Source organism: Dromiciops gliroides, chromosome 1 (genome assembly GCF_019393635.1).
Source record: "Dromiciops gliroides isolate mDroGli1 chromosome 1, mDroGli1.pri, whole genome shotgun sequence".
Lineage (NCBI taxonomy): Eukaryota > Metazoa > Chordata > Mammalia > Microbiotheria > Microbiotheriidae > Dromiciops > Dromiciops gliroides.
In genome coordinates, this window is record NC_057861.1 from 632,183,529 (window position 1) to 632,200,604 (window position 17,076).

General features: G+C 47.3%; 1 protein-coding gene across 7 annotated transcripts in view; it reads left to right on the top strand.

Moving 5' to 3' along the window:
• TRAF7 (TNF receptor associated factor 7) overlaps positions 1 to 17,076 on the top strand; it is a 60,368-nt gene that overhangs the window by 17,341 nt on the left and 25,951 nt on the right. For 3 of the 7 annotated variants that reach the window (XM_043977538.1, XM_043977542.1, XM_043977540.1), the window contains exons 2-3: positions 12,479 to 12,597; positions 14,674 to 14,731. In XM_043977538.1, the coding sequence (XP_043833473.1) occupies positions 12,517 to 12,597; positions 14,674 to 14,731 (139 nt within the window). In that variant the 5' untranslated portion in view covers positions 12,479 to 12,516. Of the gene's footprint in view, positions 1 to 4,751; positions 4,871 to 5,293; positions 5,727 to 12,478; positions 12,598 to 14,673; positions 14,732 to 17,076 lie in introns of those variants that run through there. The other 4 variants (XM_043977543.1, XM_043977544.1, XM_043977539.1 and 1 more) reach the window with 3 other exon arrangements.

The following is a 17,076-nucleotide window of genomic DNA, read 5'->3' on the forward strand; positions in this document are numbered from 1 at the left end:
AAGTGTTCGTCTGTTCTTCTAGGCTTGGGGATAACAGCTGGGTAAATTTCAGCAGTCGCTGATGCTGCCGCCACCCTCCCCATCACTACGGGTTGGATTTGTTGCTCATGAAACCGGCATTTTGTGCTTTTCCTGTGGTTCCTGGTAGCATATGGATATGAAAATTCAGGTTGGTTTATAATCAGTAAACTCATACTGACCCAGAAACCTAAGTGGTTTCTGTTCTGTGGCCCTCCGCCCAGGCTGAGGGGGATTTTGAAATGAATTTCCAGTCTCTAACCCTGCATCTTTCAGTGAACACTTCATGTTTTTGTAATGTGACGGCTGTTTTGCCAAGTAACATTGGCTGATTTACTGCTAACTTGTTTTTCCCAGCGAAATCTTGCTTTAGACATCTCTCTATTGCCTCAGTTTCTTTGCTCTGCACTTTGGACCCCTGGCCAAGCAGCTATCAAGATGGTACCTTAGCCCAAACCTGCTCGAGGTTCTGCTCTTTGTCTTAACTTCCCAGGATATAAAATAGTAGTTGCAAGTTGTCATGTCCTCTTTGAAATTCTTGTCAAAAGCTTGCTTGTGAGAGCCTTTGGGGTTTGGTTTTTCTTTTGTGTGGAGGAGGTAAATACCTGTTTCTTACCTGGGGAAAAAAAAAAAGACAGCACCTTAAAACTGGCAATCTTCCCCACGTAAAGAGCTTCTCTATGTGCCCTAGAAGCAAAGCTGTAGTTTCCATGTTTGTGCCAGCTGAGGTGTCCTAGTTAGAGCCATGCGGGCCAGGGTTTCTAGGCACAGCTAGTGGAGAACAGAAGGGAGACCCTGAGGGCTGCCCTAGTTTTGTTTTGTGTGTGAACCAGACAGCACGCAGGCGAGGAATTGAAGTCACATGTTTTCCTGAACAGAGACTGCTAGTGATTGTCCCAGGTTGTAGAAGCTGGCCGACCTTTTGAACCTTGGGATCTCACCTTTTGTAGCACCTTTTCCTTCTCCTAATAGATTTCTGGAGACTCCACAGGCTGCCAGGCACATACCCCTTAATGCTTTATCTACCAGGGCCAATAGCCCTGTAGAATTTTGCAGTGCTACCAAGAGCCTCCATCTTCCCTTGAGCTAGTGCGGTACAGTTTTAGGTTCAGCCTGAAGAGTAGAATCAGAATTCCTAGAACTGGAAGGGGCCCTTAAAAATCATCCAGTCTAACCTTTCTGTTTTGTAGGGAAAGAAACTAAGATCCAGAGAGTCAATGACCTGGATCCCAGTTATGTAGAGAGCTGGGACCCAGGACTGCATTTCTTCTATTCCACCAACCTGGGGGTGAAGTAATGCTTTGGGCTGGAGTGGGTCACAAGCATGTAGCCATCCTAGTTGGAAGTGAAGGTTCTCATCTTTCCTACTAGCCCTAGGAATGAACAGTGTGTGTGTGTTTCGGGGGAGGGGTAACATAGGAGCCCCGGCTCAGGTTTCTTCTCATGCCAGAATATTTGAAAAGCCTGCAGGCAAGCCACATGGGCTTCTCTTCTGGGTATCGCTTCCCCCTGGCGCTCACTCACTCTCCTGCGAGCTCCTCTGCCCATACGGTGCTATACTGTTTCTGCTATCTGTGAGGACCTATAACATTTAATGCTCATCCCATAGGACCATCACTTCCCCTGTCCCCTTTGAGACTATGGATGGTTTGTGTTTATAGGCCTGTTTGGGGCTGTTTGAACCAATCACTCAGTCATTATTTCCTGGATGCAGGGTATTAACCTGTCTGCTTGTGTGATCTCTGGTACAGTGGAAAGAACTCTGGCTTTAGAGTTAGAGGATCTAGGTTTGAATTCTTGCTCTGACACTCTCCGACCTTGGCGAGTCACTTAACTGCCCAGGGTCTTATCTATAAATGGAGGGGACTGGACTATATGACCTTTGAGGTCCCTTCCAACTCTCTATCTGTGATCTATGACCATGTGGAAAAGCAGACGCTTGGACCCTGCCTTCCCAGAGCTGCTAAATTAATTGGGGAAAGGCCAGCTCATATGATCTGGCTAGATATGGCAAGTGCCAAATGAATAGAAGAGACTCCAAACCAGTTGTTCAAAGGAGGGAGAGGAGGCTTCCTGGAGGAGGTGAGGCTTGAGTGAAAAAGGGGATTGATTGGGAAGAGGAGGGAGAGAAAGCATTCCAAAGGGAGTTCTGTGAGCACAGGTGCAGGGACAGGAATACACTAGGAGTATGCAGGGACCAGTCAAGAGACCAGCCTGAATGGAGCGAGGTTTTATGTAGGCAGATGGGTGTGTGCTTCCAATTCTCTCTGTAGCCATGTTCATGCTAGCACCATCTATTTGGTCCCATTCATCTCTAGACTAGGATTCAGAGATGTGGGTCTGAGTTCTGACTATATTATATTACTTTGGACCAGTCACTTTCAGAGGCTCTGTTTCTTCCCCTATAAAATGAAAATTATAGTGCTGCCCTGCCCTGCCCTGCCCTGCCTACTTCGCACAAGTATTGTGAACATCAAATAAGATAACAGGAAAGCACCTTCTAAGCTGTTAAAGTGGGGGGGGCGGGGGGGGGGGGAGCAGTTCTTACATAGGTCTTTATGATGAAGATCATAGGCACCTAATGTTGTCTTCTTCACCTTCATACCTTCAAATCAAGGCCCAGAGCCTAAGGAACTTTGGATAATTACCTTATGATCTTGGCAAATGTCAACTGGCTCATTTTGTTTTTCCTATTGAGTGAAAGATTTGGGTTGTAATGTGGTCACCTGTCAGCCTCTGTTATAAGCCCTCTTCCCCACACTGACTTAGTCAGCTCCATTTGTAGTCCCTGCCCTCGAGGAACTCCTGTCACATGAAAAGCGCACGCGCGCGCGCGCGCACACACACACACACACACACACATATTCACAAAAGGACTTGGCTGAATAAAACAGTAACATCCAACTTAAGACACAAAACTGTGTTATGTATTAGAGCCCGTTCTGCTAGTATGTAGCACTAGGAACCAAAATGGGAAGTAAGTTGGGGATCCTGTGATCTGACCCCCTCTTTTTACTGATGAGGAAACAGAAGCCCAGATGGATACAGGGACTTGCCCAGGTTTATGCCATGAGTTAGTGAAAAGACCATTAGATATTATATATTATATGACCAGAAGGCCTCACTCTGACTCCCAGCACTCCTTCATCAGTAAATGTTTCTCAGTTAACTATGTACGAGGCACTTGAGAAACAGACAAATATTAAAGTTTCCCTTCGAGATGTTTCTTTTCCATGTTGGTGTGACCAATCAGCTTGGGTTTTGCAGTGCCCAGGAAGAGCCAGATGGTTGTGGCTGGGCTCTGGGACAAGGGCTCTGCACCTGGAAAGGGTCCCATTTGAGAAGGAAGCAGTGTTTGAAGGCTCAGACAGAATCTGCTACAAAGGCATTCTTATCCCTTGAGAGTTTATGTCCAAAGGAAACAATACTTTTCAGTCCTATTGGTTTATGGGATCGCCAGGCTTTTCCCTCTCCAATCCCAGGTAGGAATTCCTGCTGCTTTCCTTGCCAGGCTAATGGCCCCCACCCCCGACCCTCACCCACCAGCTTGAGAAAAATTCCAGCACCCAGGGATCTTCCACTTCTAGATTTAATTCTCTGGTTCTAGTATAACACCCCCCACCCCCACCTCCATCCCCTGTCCCATTAGCTTCTTTTCTCCCATGGCCTTAGAAGCCAAGCCACTTCTGTTCCTGAAGGGACCAAGGCAACCTAGCCCAGACACAAGATGGGCTGAACTACTAATGGTCGTCATATATGTTGGCATCAAAAAGCTTCCCTGAGTCTGATGGCCTCCGGGTCTCTGCTGCTCAGACAAAATATGAAGGTGGGCGAGAGAAGTCTCTAAGCCAGGTGGGTGGCCCTGGCTACAGACTGGGCAGTGGCGCTCAGTGCATGAGCGTATTGGGTGCTCTGAGGAGCCTGTTAATAATAATGAGGCTGAGGGACAGCTAGGTGGCACAGTGGATAGAGCATCAGCCCTGGAGTCAGGAGGACCTGAGTTCAAATCCGGCCTCAAACACTTAACACTTACTAGCTGTGTGACCCTGGGCAAGTCACTTAACCCCAATTGCCTCACAAAAACAAGCAAAACAAACAAAAAACAAAAACAAAAAAATAATAAGAATATGTGGAATGCTATAAGGCTTTACATAGATTATTTTGTCTTCTCAGCTCTCTGAAGGGGGAACTATTATCTCCATTTCACAGCTGAGGAAACTGAGGCTGAAAAGCAGTTAAAGTGCTTTGCCCAGGGGTCACCTAACTACACATAATTAAGTATCTGAGATGGTATTTGAAGTCACCCAGGTTTTCTGACTCCCAGGTTCTCTCTCCACGATACCTGGTTCTTAAGAGCTCCTTGGTCATCCCAGCTTGGCTGAATGCCTCAAAGCTCTTCTAGGGAGGCCCTCCATACAGGCTTGCCCTCCCTACTGCTTCCCTTTTCTCTTTTTTGGCAGAATCTGGGAAGTCATGTTGAAAGTCAGCTGAGAAGCCGTGGGGCCTGGACCATGGACTGAAGAGTCTCATGCTTGTTTTCAAGTATAATTCTTACTCTTAGGAAAAGCTATTGACGGTGACAAGACTAACCCACTTAGCCCTCTTGTGCTGTTGTAGACCATCCAAAAGTAAATCTGGCATGGTGTCGTGGAAAGATCACTGGATTTGAAATCAAGACCTAGATTCAAGTCCCAATTCTGCCACTTACCACTTGTGTGACCTTACCTCTTTAGGTTTCAGTTTCTTCATCTGTGCAATGAGAAAGCCACTCTGAAATCCTGTGATACTAGACTTGGGGGAGCTGGCTGGGCATAACAGCACGGTACCATTTTCTTTACCAAGAGATGACAAGGTGGGTTGCTTTTTGTAACAGAATTTCAATGATTCAGATTCTAGTACAACCCACAAACAGTCCTTTGGTGACAGAGCCATGGGGAGCCATGTCTCCCTGGCTCACAGAGTCCCTGATGCTGCCCATGGGACAAGCAAAATTGGTTAGAAACCACTTAACTCCAATTGCCTCACCAAAACAACACAAAACAAAAACAACCAAAAAAATTGGTTAGAAACCTGCCATGATTGGCCTACCTGAGCCCTACCCACGCTTTCTGTGTGACTCAGTAGAGCTGCCACTGGAGTTCACCAGCTGCCTGGGCATGGGGACACAAGGGACACCTTTTATTATTATTATTATTATTATTTTTATTTTTTGTGGGGCAGTGTTAAGTGACTTGCCAAGGGTCACACAGCTAGTAAGTGTCAAGTGTCTGAGGCCTGATTTGAACTTAAGTCCTCCTGAATCCAGGGCCAGTGCTTTATCTACCATGCCACCTAGCTGCCCCTCGGACACCTTTTAACAGCACTTTTCATTAATGCATCTGGTGCCACGAGGACATGGAGCCTTAACTTCTCTCAATACTTCCACTAGCAAATCCAAGTCCTCACTAACTGGAGCTCCTCAAATCCCAGCTCACCTGGTGGGAGGAAGCCACATAATCCACATGATTTTCTCTGCCTCTGCTTTTTCCCTTATTCCCCAAGATGGATAAGCGGTGGTCCTGTGATTTCAAGTACAGAGAACTTCCATAGGAAGAAATCCCTTCTACAGATGCAGGCCAGCACCTTCTCTGTTATTTATGGCCTTAGAGACTTGCCTTATTCTCTACGGTGGATAGAAACTGCTCCCTACAGGCTACAGAATCAACACGGTCTGTCTTCTATTTTTATTTATTTTAGTAAACATTCCCCCATTGCATTTTCATCTGACTGGGACCTCAAGCACGGAGAGGTTTAGTGATTTGCCTAGAGTCACACAGCAAGTCTGTGTCAGAAGTAGGACTGGAACTCAGATCTTCCTGGCTTCAAGGCTAGCTAGCTATACCACACTGCCTTTGTATTCCCCAGTAAAAACACAAATAAATAGCCTGTGCTATTTAAAGGAGATTTACCATAAGATGCCACATGGGGTGTGTGGTGGGGGGAGGCGCAACAACAGATGGAAAGGGCACTCCTTTTACAATTTACAAAATTTCTCACGGTTAATTCTGACCCTTAGCACCAATTACAGAACATGTGTTCTATTCTCCTTAGCTCCTTCCTGCCTTTCTCCTTGGCCTGGGCCTGGATAGTAACTCATTTCTAGTTCTACCCTGTGGCTTTGGCCGGGCAAGGGAAACCCTCTGGACTCTGCTTCTCCAACCCTTACTGTGGCATGGGAACCTAGGACCTAGAAGAGACTTCCCTTCTACAACTTCCTCTCACCATTAGCTCTCAGATTGTGCAACCCGTTGCTTATCTGCAAAACAAGGGGTTTGAATCAGATGATAAGGTCCATTACAACGCTATGATCTGTCAGTATTTTGACAGGGAAGAACCATACAAAAGATCCAGTTTGTAAAACTGGCCTAGTGGATAGAGTGCCAGATCTGAAGTCAGGAAGACATTTTCCTGAATTCAAGTCTGGCCCCAGGCACTTATTAGCTGAGTGACCTTGGGCAAGTCCTGTAACCCCATTTGCCTCAGTTCCTCATCTGTAAATTGAGCTGGAGAAAGAAATGGTAAAACACCCCAGTATCTTTGCCAAGACAACCCCAAATGGGATCACTGAAGAGTCAGACACAACTCAAACAACTGAACAACAATAACACCAGTGAGAACAGAGTTGAGGCAAGGGGAAAAGAAGTTTAACCCATTGGCCATGGTCTGGGGAGGCCTATTCTGCTCATCCAGTACTCCCAGTCGGGGGGCGGGGGGGGGGGGAATTCCCCATGGATCTCAGTCAAGTGTCACCTCTTCCTCCCCTGGTGGCATCTCCATGCTCTGGCCCTATCAAAAACTACTCTTGGAGGTGGCTAGGTGGCGAAGTGGATAGAGAACCAGCCCTGGATTCAGGAGTACCTGAGTTCAAATCCGGCCTCAGACACTTAACACTTACTAGCTGTGTGACCCTGGGCAAGTCACTTAACCCCAATTGCCTCACTAAAAAAAAAAAAAAAGAAACTACTCTTCCCCTTACCTCAACTCAATTCTTTCTGAAGAAGATTCTCTAAGCTGGATCGTCTGTTGGTTCTTCCCTTTGACAAACTTAAGAGAATGCAGAGCTCTAAAGGGACTTTATCATCTGGTTCAAAACCTTCATTTTCCAGAGAAGTAGAATCTCTTACCCAAGCTAGCAAGTAGTGGGGCCAGGACCTGAACCCAGGCCTTCAGACACTAAGTCCAAAATTTGCCACTACACCATAAATGACCTCTTTCATCTATTCCCTGTGGCTTTAGCCCTCTGGCCTAGGCCCATGTCTGATTCCTCTAATCCTAATCATCTATGCCTTTACTATGTGTCTGCTCATCCCAAATTAACTTGTTTTCTGGCTCTCAGCCTATATAAATTCCTAAATAATTTCCTAATTAAAAAAAAAACCTAATAAATTCCCAATTCCTCAGTATTGGCCAAACTAAGTTCATGGGCATACCCACAGTCCAGTAGAGATTTTTCCCTTTTCCAGCTCAAGACCCAGCTCCTTCCTCATCTCAGAGGCATAAGACTCTCCTGTGGGCCTATGCATCCGGAAGGCTACATGTCATTGTAATACAGAACTACGTGACATTTTACAGAACCATCAGCCTACACAGTCATGTCACCACAGGGTGCCAAAAAATTCAGATTTCTCTGGAATAGAGATTTATTTTGTAATCAAATGACCTATTTAAAAGTGAAAGTTTGAGTGGCTGTTAATGTAGAGGGCACAATTTTCAAGTGCAGAAGGTGTAAGATGAAGTTTTCAACCCTGGCTTGGGACACACAAATGCCTCTGGCCCAGGTCGGGGGTTTTAGCCACTGTGCATGGAAATAAGGCAAGAAGACCCACATGTCCTCAGAAGCAGCAGTGCCCTGGGTTGTGTCAAGTTGTTTATTTAAAGCTTTTACTAGCCCTCAGCCAGGCTTTTTTTTAAATCTAAATTAATTTTTCTCAGGCTCCTATGTCCTGGTGACTTGGGTTGGTTATATAATAATGAGAGCTCACATTTATAAAGGTTTGCAAAGTAGTTTAGACGCACTGTCCTATTTGATCCTAGTAGCAGCCCTGTGAAGTAGATACTGTAGGTATGATTAGCCCTATTTTACAAATGAGAAAACTGAGGCTCAGAGAGAGGAAGTGGCTTGCCCAGGGTCACAGAAGCTCCTAAGTATCAGACAGAGTCAGGATTCAAACCCAGGGCAGCTGTCATTTCCATGTCCACTGCTCTTCCTATTACACCAAACATGGCTCACACATGTTGAACTAAGAAGCAGCAGGGTCTTTCAGAAAAGAAGCCAAGTTCCCTAGCAGAGTCAGAAGAATGAAAGGGCAGCATCCTGCAGTGTGGGGTGCATGAGTTGCTGACCCTACCTAGATTTGTTGGCCAGGGTGGGACCAAACCTGGGTATTTGATCTTGAACCAAGAACCCTAGGCAATTAATGAAATAAATGTCCAGTTTAATTCAACACACCCTTATTAAGCACCTACTATAGATACAGGCCCTGTGCTGGTTCTTGGGGGATTTAAGGTGAATGAATTGAAAAAGCATTCATTAAACATTTACTATATGCTAGGCAGGTGTTGAGGATACATTTTTTTTTTTTTAACATGAGGGTTAAGTGACTTGCCCAGGTAGTTAGTGTCAAGTGTCTGAGGCCAGATTTGAACTCAGGTTCTCCTGAATTCAGAGTCAGTGCTGTATCCACTGCGCCACCTAGCTGCCCCATACAAATATTTTTTAAAAGAGATAGGGTGGTGGGGCAGCTAGGTGGCGCAGTGGATAAAGCACTGGCCTTGGATTCAGGAGTACCTGAGTTCAAATCCAGCCTCAGACACTTGACACTTAACTAGCTATGTGACCCTGGGCAAGTCACTTAACCCCCATTGCCCTGCAAAAATTAAAACAAACAAACAAACAAACAAACAAAAAAGAGATAGGGTGGGAGATTAATTAGACATGGTCCCTGCACTCACAGAGCTTCTACTAGCTTCAGAAAAGATTTCCTAACTATTAGACCTCTGCAAAAGTGGACTGGTGGGGCAGCTAGGTGGCACAGTGGATAGAGCACCAGCCCTGGAGTCAGGAGTACCTGAGTTCAAATTCGACCTCAGACACTTAACACTTAACTAGCTGTGTGACCCTGGGCAAGTCACTTAACCCCAAATGTCTCACTAAAAAAAAAAAAAAGTGGACTGGCCCCTGGAGGGAGCAGGTCTCTTTTTCTAGAGGTCTTCAAACAAAGCCCAGATGATGTTGATTACATTGTAGTCAAGCATGGGACTAGATGACCTTGGAAGTTCCTTCCACTTGTCAGGATCTATGATCAACAGATGTAAGCAACTGTGTGTTAGAGTGACAGCCGTGTGGGAGAATCCAAAAAGACACAAGAGAACAGGACTAGGGAACAGAACGATGGAGCACAAAGCCTTCGGGATCTTGAACTCCCAAGACCTGAGTTCCAGTTCACACCCAGCCACTGATAATTGGCTCTGTGACTTTGGGCAAATCATTTCATGTCCCTGAATCTGTTTCTTCATGTATCAAATGGGGATATGCAAGAAATTCCAAAGAACTCATGATGGAAAATGTTCTCCACATCCAAAAAAATAAAATAAAAGAACTATGGATTCTGAATGCAGATTAAATCATACAGTTTCTGCTTTTTGGTTGTTTTTTTTTTCTTTTTTGAGACTTTTCCCTTGTGGTCTGATTCTTCTTTCACAACGACTAATGCAGAAATATGTTTAATGTGATTGTACATATATAACCTATAACAGATTGTTTTCTGTCTTGGGGAGAAGGGAGGGGAGTGGGTAGGGAGAAGTTTGAAACGAAAAATCTTATAAAAACAAATGTTGAAGACAATCTTTACATGTAATTGGAAAAATAATAAAATACTTTTATGATTTAAAAAATGAGGATATGAATGCTACCTGTAATTGCCCCGAAGGGCTGTGAAGAAAATGCTCTGTAAACATTCCACCCAGGAATGTTCCATTATTGCTAATTATTGTCATTATCAAAGGAGGGAGATCCCATCGAATGTTGATTATACCTATTGGCATCATCCTTCACCAGAGATGTTTAGTTGTTATTTTAGAATTAACAACAATACCCTTAATGTGTTGTTTTTTAAGGAACTGGTCCACATTGGGCAATATTCTTCTCTTCTCTTTGCCGCCTCTGTTCTTGGATAGGTCCCAAACAAAGGAGCAACAACATTCATCCTTGGCTTCTGAGCCTAGGCCTCACACATGGCCCCGAGAGAGAGGGAGAGAGAGAGAGAGAGAGAGAGAGAGAGAGAGAGAGAGAGAGAGAGAGAGAGAGAGAGAGAGAGAGAGAGAGAGAGAGAGAGAGAGAGAGAAAGAGAAAGAGAGAGAAAACAGTGCCTTGCCCAAACAGTTCAGCCAGGCCCGGAGAGCACAGCCCCCTTTCCATCTCCAGGGCTTTCTAAACCAAAACTCCTGTGGAATCTCACCCTCTCATCTGTGTGGTCCCAAATCTGATTTTTTTCCCAGCCTAAAAAACCCAGCCACATAGTCACTTCATCCAGCAATCCAGGCAACGGAGGCCTTAGGTAGGCTGGGTGGGGAGAAGGTGAAGTTTGCTGCCTCAGTGGTCGCCAGAACCAGCATTTGCCCTGAATGGGACTTCTCTCTATACTAGGAGGGATTCAGGTACTGAATCACCTCCAGTCCACAGCTCGTGAGTGGCTACTCCTGCCCCTGCTGGCTTCTCATTGTAACAACCTGGACAAATGAGGATTGACAGAGCAGGTGAGGTAGGGGCTAATGTAGCTGTTCTGCCTCTCCCCATCAGACTTGAATCACTACTCAGAGCAGAGACGGACAAGGAGATTTGAGGTATGGTAAGGCACAGCGACAGTGAAGGTAGAGGAGGGAAAACTGGGCAGCACAGTCGAGTCTGTCTCTACCTCTGCCTGTATCTGGGACTTCTCTTGTTTTCTTTTGGTTCTCTGCTCTGAGGTAGGCAGGGCTCCCTGCCCTCCCCTGCTTTCTCCCTCTTTGTCTTCTTCCTGAGACCCCACTATCTGTGGGGACAACTAGATTGTCTCTCTTCTGCCCCCTTATATCCCTCCTCTGGGCTGACTTCTCACACTCAGGGGGACCAGGCCTCTGGGGCAGACATGAGCCCAGTCTGCCCTTTGGGAAGGAGGAGGTGTGTTCCCAAAGCAAAGTCCAAAGCTGGGCAGATGGAGGGAGTGGCGCTAGCTCTGCCTCCTCATTAGTTTCTCTTTCACATGTCCTCAGCCTCCTTGCACACACCCTGCCTCCTGCAGACCCGAGGCTGTTTGACCATTAGCATCTGTTTCTGTTTTCCATGCAGGCAGCAGTGTTAATAATCATAATATTCTCATAGTTTTACAAGCACAGTGGCCAGGATGCAGCGGCTTGGAAATCAGGAGCCCTGGGTTCTTGTCTTGTCTCTGCCTTAGCTAGGTTCAATTTCTCTACTAACCTGGGCACATCCCAGGGGAATGGGGGCAGTAATCCCTGACCTACATACTTCACAGGGGTGTTATGAGGATCAGATGAGACAGTGTACTGGAGAAGTGTTCATGACCCGGAAAGCCTGTCCACAAAGGAGCGCCGGTTAATGGCCATGGACCAGGCCTTGTGCTGGGTGTTGGGATACAAGGAGAAGCCAGAGCAGCCTCTGGCCTCTGGGAGCCCACATTCTAATAGGGAAGCCATGAGGTAAATAACTAGGGACATGCCAGCTAGAAACACTCAGGGCACTATCTGAGATCACACAGCTACTTGTGTGACCTTAGGAAAGTCATCCAAACCTCTCTGAGCCTCAGCATGAGCCTGGAATCCATGTCTCTGGAATCCAAATGTAGGGGGCTTTGGGGGCTACACCATCCTTCCTGTGTGGTTCCAGAGCATCCGCCTTTCTTCAAGGCTTCCTCTAGAGGCTGAGGCCTCCAACCTTTTAAAGCCAGTGACCAGAGGATTGTCCTTGGGCTTAGCTTGGAGAGAAGTGCCATCCGCAGAATGTGGAATTGCTGCTGTGGGCATCAAGAGGGAAGTCTCCCTGCCCACCCTGAGCATAGGCTGATGCTTCTCCCCTCCTCCTCCTCCTCCCAACCCCCATTGCTTCCTCTGCACGGCTGTGCTGAGAGGCTGTGTTCAGGGAAGAGGGAAGGAAGTGGCTCAATCCTGCGTCTCAGCCACCCGAACGAGAGGCAGGAAGCGTGAGGCCTTTGGAATGAGATTGGCTGGCTGTGGGGGATGGCAAAGGCAGGCCTTAAGCCAGACTGATCCCACCTGGCCTCACTCAGGTGTTCACACGCACTCAGCACTCTAACTTCTTAGTCTCATACTCAAGGGGAGCAGTGGGGAGGTGGCGTGCTGAGTGGAACTTGGGAATCTACTTGTGTTCTTTAAAGAAACTCTGCTTTTTCTCCCCTCCCCACAGAGAAAGCTGCCCGTGGATACTAAATGCTGCTCTAGATTATGAGCTCAAGCAAGAGTGCACGCTATAATCGTTTCTCTGGCGGCCCAGCAAACCTCCCTTCCTCGGACAGCACAAACGGGGTAAGGGGCAGAGCAGGCACTCCTCTGAGCTGCTCCCAAAGCCTGATCAGGGACTAGCCTAAGACCCCATCCCATCCTGTCTTGCCTGTCAATGGCTCCGAGAGAAGCATCCCTTCCAGACGGGAGGGAGGACCACTGTACTCTCAACGCTGTCACTGAAGAGCCAACTTCTTTGTCCCTGTACATGCATCCAGACCTTACCACCATGGCCTGTCATAGGCAAGGGGCCTTTCGAGGAACAAACAGCCTGTTCTGGAGCCAAGATCCTGAGCTAGCGCAGATGACCGACTAGATATGAAGGGAAAAGCCAGTGAGGGAGAGAACTGCCTGGGCAGCATTCAGTATTTACAGGGAGCTTTCCAGACACTTTGGTGAGAATAGCTGCCCTTTCTGGCTGCTCCTGTTGTTCCCTGCTGCTGAACACAGGTGTAGACAGCGTAGAACACAGTGTTCCCAAACTAACCTGACCATGGAGCACTTTACGGCTTGAGATACATTCACAGAACCCATAAATCCTCTTGGGAGACCTGGGGTTATGCAATACTGTTGGGATGAATAGGGATCAGGGAATTTTGAAGCAAAACAAAGGCCATTCAATCTACTTTCCTACCCCCAAAATTGACATGCTTAAGTTGTTTGATACATTTGCAATTTGATAATCTATTAGAGCATAAAATGACACTAGCCTGAAATTTTAATGGAATCCCCCAGTTTGTGTTGGTAGAACAAGTAACCTAACCAGGCTTTTATGAAACCCTGTTTAGAAGATACTAATGCAGAGGACAACTACTCGTTTTTACACACTCTGGCCAGCCTCTCCCTGGTCCTGAGTTCTGAGTACTGGTAGCAGACCTCTAATTCTGAAGCCACTGAACCCATCATCATCTACCCCCCACCATGGGGGCCCAGCTCAAGAGCTATTGACCATCCCATTGGCTTAGGGACCCTCATCTCTGTAGAATTTGACAGAACCTGTCTGTCTGCCAGCTTAGTCCTGGCTGGGGCCAATGGCCTGGCTCCCATTACTGAGATCATTACTGTATTGAGAAAACAAGGGTCCCTGCCTGTCCTCAGCCTATGACCACCTGCCTATTCTACAGGATTGTGTGGAAAGAAAGACAGCTTTGGACACAGTAGAGAGGGGACTTGAGCAGAAAGACACCTTGGGGGAGCTCTCCCCCAAATCCCTTCAATAATGCCATAAGACAATACCTGGAGCAGCAGAACCCACAAAAGGACTGGTTGAGATTATTTTTCAGCCAAAGACAGGTTAGAAGGTCAGCAGAAGGGGTTAAAAAAAAAAAGACCCCTGGGGCCTTTTTTTAGAAGGCAGCTGCACAAGCATTTGGGGGCTTCCCTGTAGCAGAAGTGTGGAATCCAAGGCCCTCCACACTAGATCTTCCCGTGTGGCTCCATTTCTTACAAAGGTTCCTTACGGTGAGGGGTTTCTGAGGCTGGTCCTGCTCTGTGCCCTAAGGGTCTTATGTCTGATTCTGGCCCTTCCCTGTGTTGTAAAATAAGAAGTGGGCTGACTATACCCAAGGCTGGGGGTGGGGGGTGGGGAGGTTCTGTTGATTAGGTCATTGATTTGTTGTCTCTGAGTTTTACAAATGAATCCTATTTAGGTGTACCTTCTCTACTTAGTGGTCAAAGAAATGTTCATTAAAGTACTGGATACACAGTGCCTAGCCCCATAAGAAGTACTTAGAAGTTTGTATAATGGGTAGAGCACTGGGCCTGGAGTCATGAAAATCTCAGTTCAAATCAGGCCTCAGACACTTACTAGCTGGGTGACCCTGGGCAAGTCACTTGTTGCCTGCCTCAATTTCCTCACCTGTGGAATGGGGATAATAAAGCACCTGCCAGGATTGTTATGAGAATCAAATGAGGTAATATTTGTCAAGTGCTTTGCAAAGTACCATATAAATTTTATTATTATTATTATTATTATTATTATTATTAGACCCCTTTTTAAAAGGCCCTCTGTTAGGCATTAGGAATCCCCCTCCTTAGCCACTGGCAGTGCATCTGCTCAAGGGAGGGAATGTGATTATGTCATCTCTGTTCTCTCTTTAGACCAGAATGGAAACCACCTTTGGTCCTGCATTTTCAGCTGTTACCACCATTACTAAAGGTGAGTTCCTGCCAGGATCCAGGTGTTACTCTGAACCTGCCCCACAGACTTTGGTCCTTTGCGGGGAAGACGGGTGAGAGAGAGATCAGGGAGGAGGAATCCCATTTACCAAAGCCAGGAGGACGTCATCACTGGAGAAAAGCTGGAAAAGGCCTTGGAGGCCACCTTCTCCATCCCCTTATTTTGGGGAGAGGAAATTGAGTCCCAGGGAGATGTGGTGACTCACCCAAGGTGATGCTGGAAAGCCGCAGCAAGCTTATGGGCTCCTCTCCCTTGTCCACAGTATATGGCCTTGCCCCATGGACTCTGTTGGACACTTCCTCCCTTCTACTGCTGGGTGAGTGGGTGGATCAAGTGGGTCAGCCCGCTCCCTTCCCTTTCTGGTTGGTGTCTGAAGATCCAAAAGCAAATACGCCTTTACTTACTTACTTTACTTTGGGGGGGGGCAGGGCAATGAGGGTTAAGTGACTTGCCCAGGGTGACACAGCTAGTAAGTGTCAAGTGTCTGAGATCGGATTTGAACTCAGGTCTTCCTGAATCCAGGGCTGGTGCTTTATCCATTGCACTATCTGGCTGCCCCTACTTACTTATTTTGGCTCGGCTCGGCTTAATTATCCTTTGGATCATCTCAGTTTCATGACGACGGTGGTCACGTGCTCACACAAAGTCCTTTGTGCACATGGATCACCCTTCGGTGGTTCTTGTAAGCATTGTGTATTCAGGACCCGCTCCTTAAAGAAATGATTGAGGGCCATCAAGTTGGCTCCTTTGGTGGACCTGCTTCCCTCCCCCATCCCAAGCACATACAAGTGTCACTGAGCTTTCTGTGGAACCGTAGCAGGCACTCCTGAGCAGAGTTAAAGGCTGGCAGTCCTCATCCTGCTAACTACCCAAACACGCACACACTGCTTTCCCTCTCTGCAGATTCGGGTAATGCTGAAATGTACCATCTTAAGATCTGGAGGGAACTGTGCTTAACCAGCAGTCATGCTAGCAGCTAGCTCCCTGGACCAGCTCCTCCTCTTTCTTCCTCAGCTGGAGCCTCCTTTAGACCCAGGGAATCTTGGCATCGGCCCCTTATGCCCATGGGGCTCCTAGAGGCAAATATTTTTCCTTTGGCCCACCTGCAGAGTAAGCATCCATGCTCCAATAGGACTCTGCAAATCTCCAGCCAAAACCAACCCTAATTTATTTACTTGGCACTGTGCAGAAAATGAATGCTACAAGCCATACTTTCCACTCTAAAGGACTGGCTCTGGAACACATCAGACGAAAGCACAGCTGCTCTCCAGCCCCGTGGCATGGCAGGGGGTTGGGCAGCCTCTGCTTCTAGCAAGCTCTGGTCCCGTCCGGTTCTACCATTCTCTGGTTTAGCTGCAGGGTTCTTACTGTGAGTCCTTTATAGCTGCACAGGATCTCAGAGTTCAGAGATCTCTGGGCCTCCTGACTGGGGTTCTCCACAACATGCGGCCATCTTGCCTTTGCTCAAACACCTTCAGTCAGGGGTCAGTCATCCGCTGCCTCCTGAAGCAGCCCACTCCATTTTGGGGCATCTGGGGGATTGACATCATTGTTAGCTGGTTTTTCCTTCTATCCAGCCTAAAGTGGTCCCATTGTAATTTCCACCTGTTGCTCTTGGCTCTGCCCTCTGGGACCAGAATCAACAAGCCTGACCCCTCTCTCATGTGGCCGCCCCTCAAATCCTGACTATGATTTCCACCCTTCTCCCAGTCTTCTCTTCTGCAGATCTTCCTTCCTTCAGCTGATCCTTACATGGCACTATCTTGAGGCCCTTCAGCATTCTGGTTGTCCTTTGGAGGGGGGGGGGCAGTGGGGGTTAGGTGACTTGTCCAAGGTCACACAACCGGTAAGTGTCAAGTGTCTGAGGTCGGATTTGAACTCAGGTCCTCCTGAATCCAGGGCAGGTGCTTTATCTACAGTGCCACCTAGCTGCCCCTGCCTGGTTGCCTTTGTTTGTTTTTTTGTTGTATGTTTGTTTGTTTGTTTAGTGAGGCACTTGGGGTTAAGTGACTTGCCCAGGGTCACACAGCTAGTAAGTGTTGAGTGTCTGAGGCCAGATTTGAACTCAGGTACTCCTGACTCCAGGGCCGGTGCTCTATCTATCCACTGCACCATCTAGCTGTGCCTGGTTGCCTTTTGCTGGCTGTTTTCTAGTTTATCAATGTCCTTCCGAAAATACAGCCACCCAGAAGTAAGCACAGAACTCCAGCTGTAGTCTGACCAGGATTTCACCCCGTATTCCTGGGTACTGTGCCTTCCTTTGTACTCCAAGGAGCCCCATCACTGCCTTGGCTGCTGGCGGGTGCTACCAGTCAGGAAGCTCT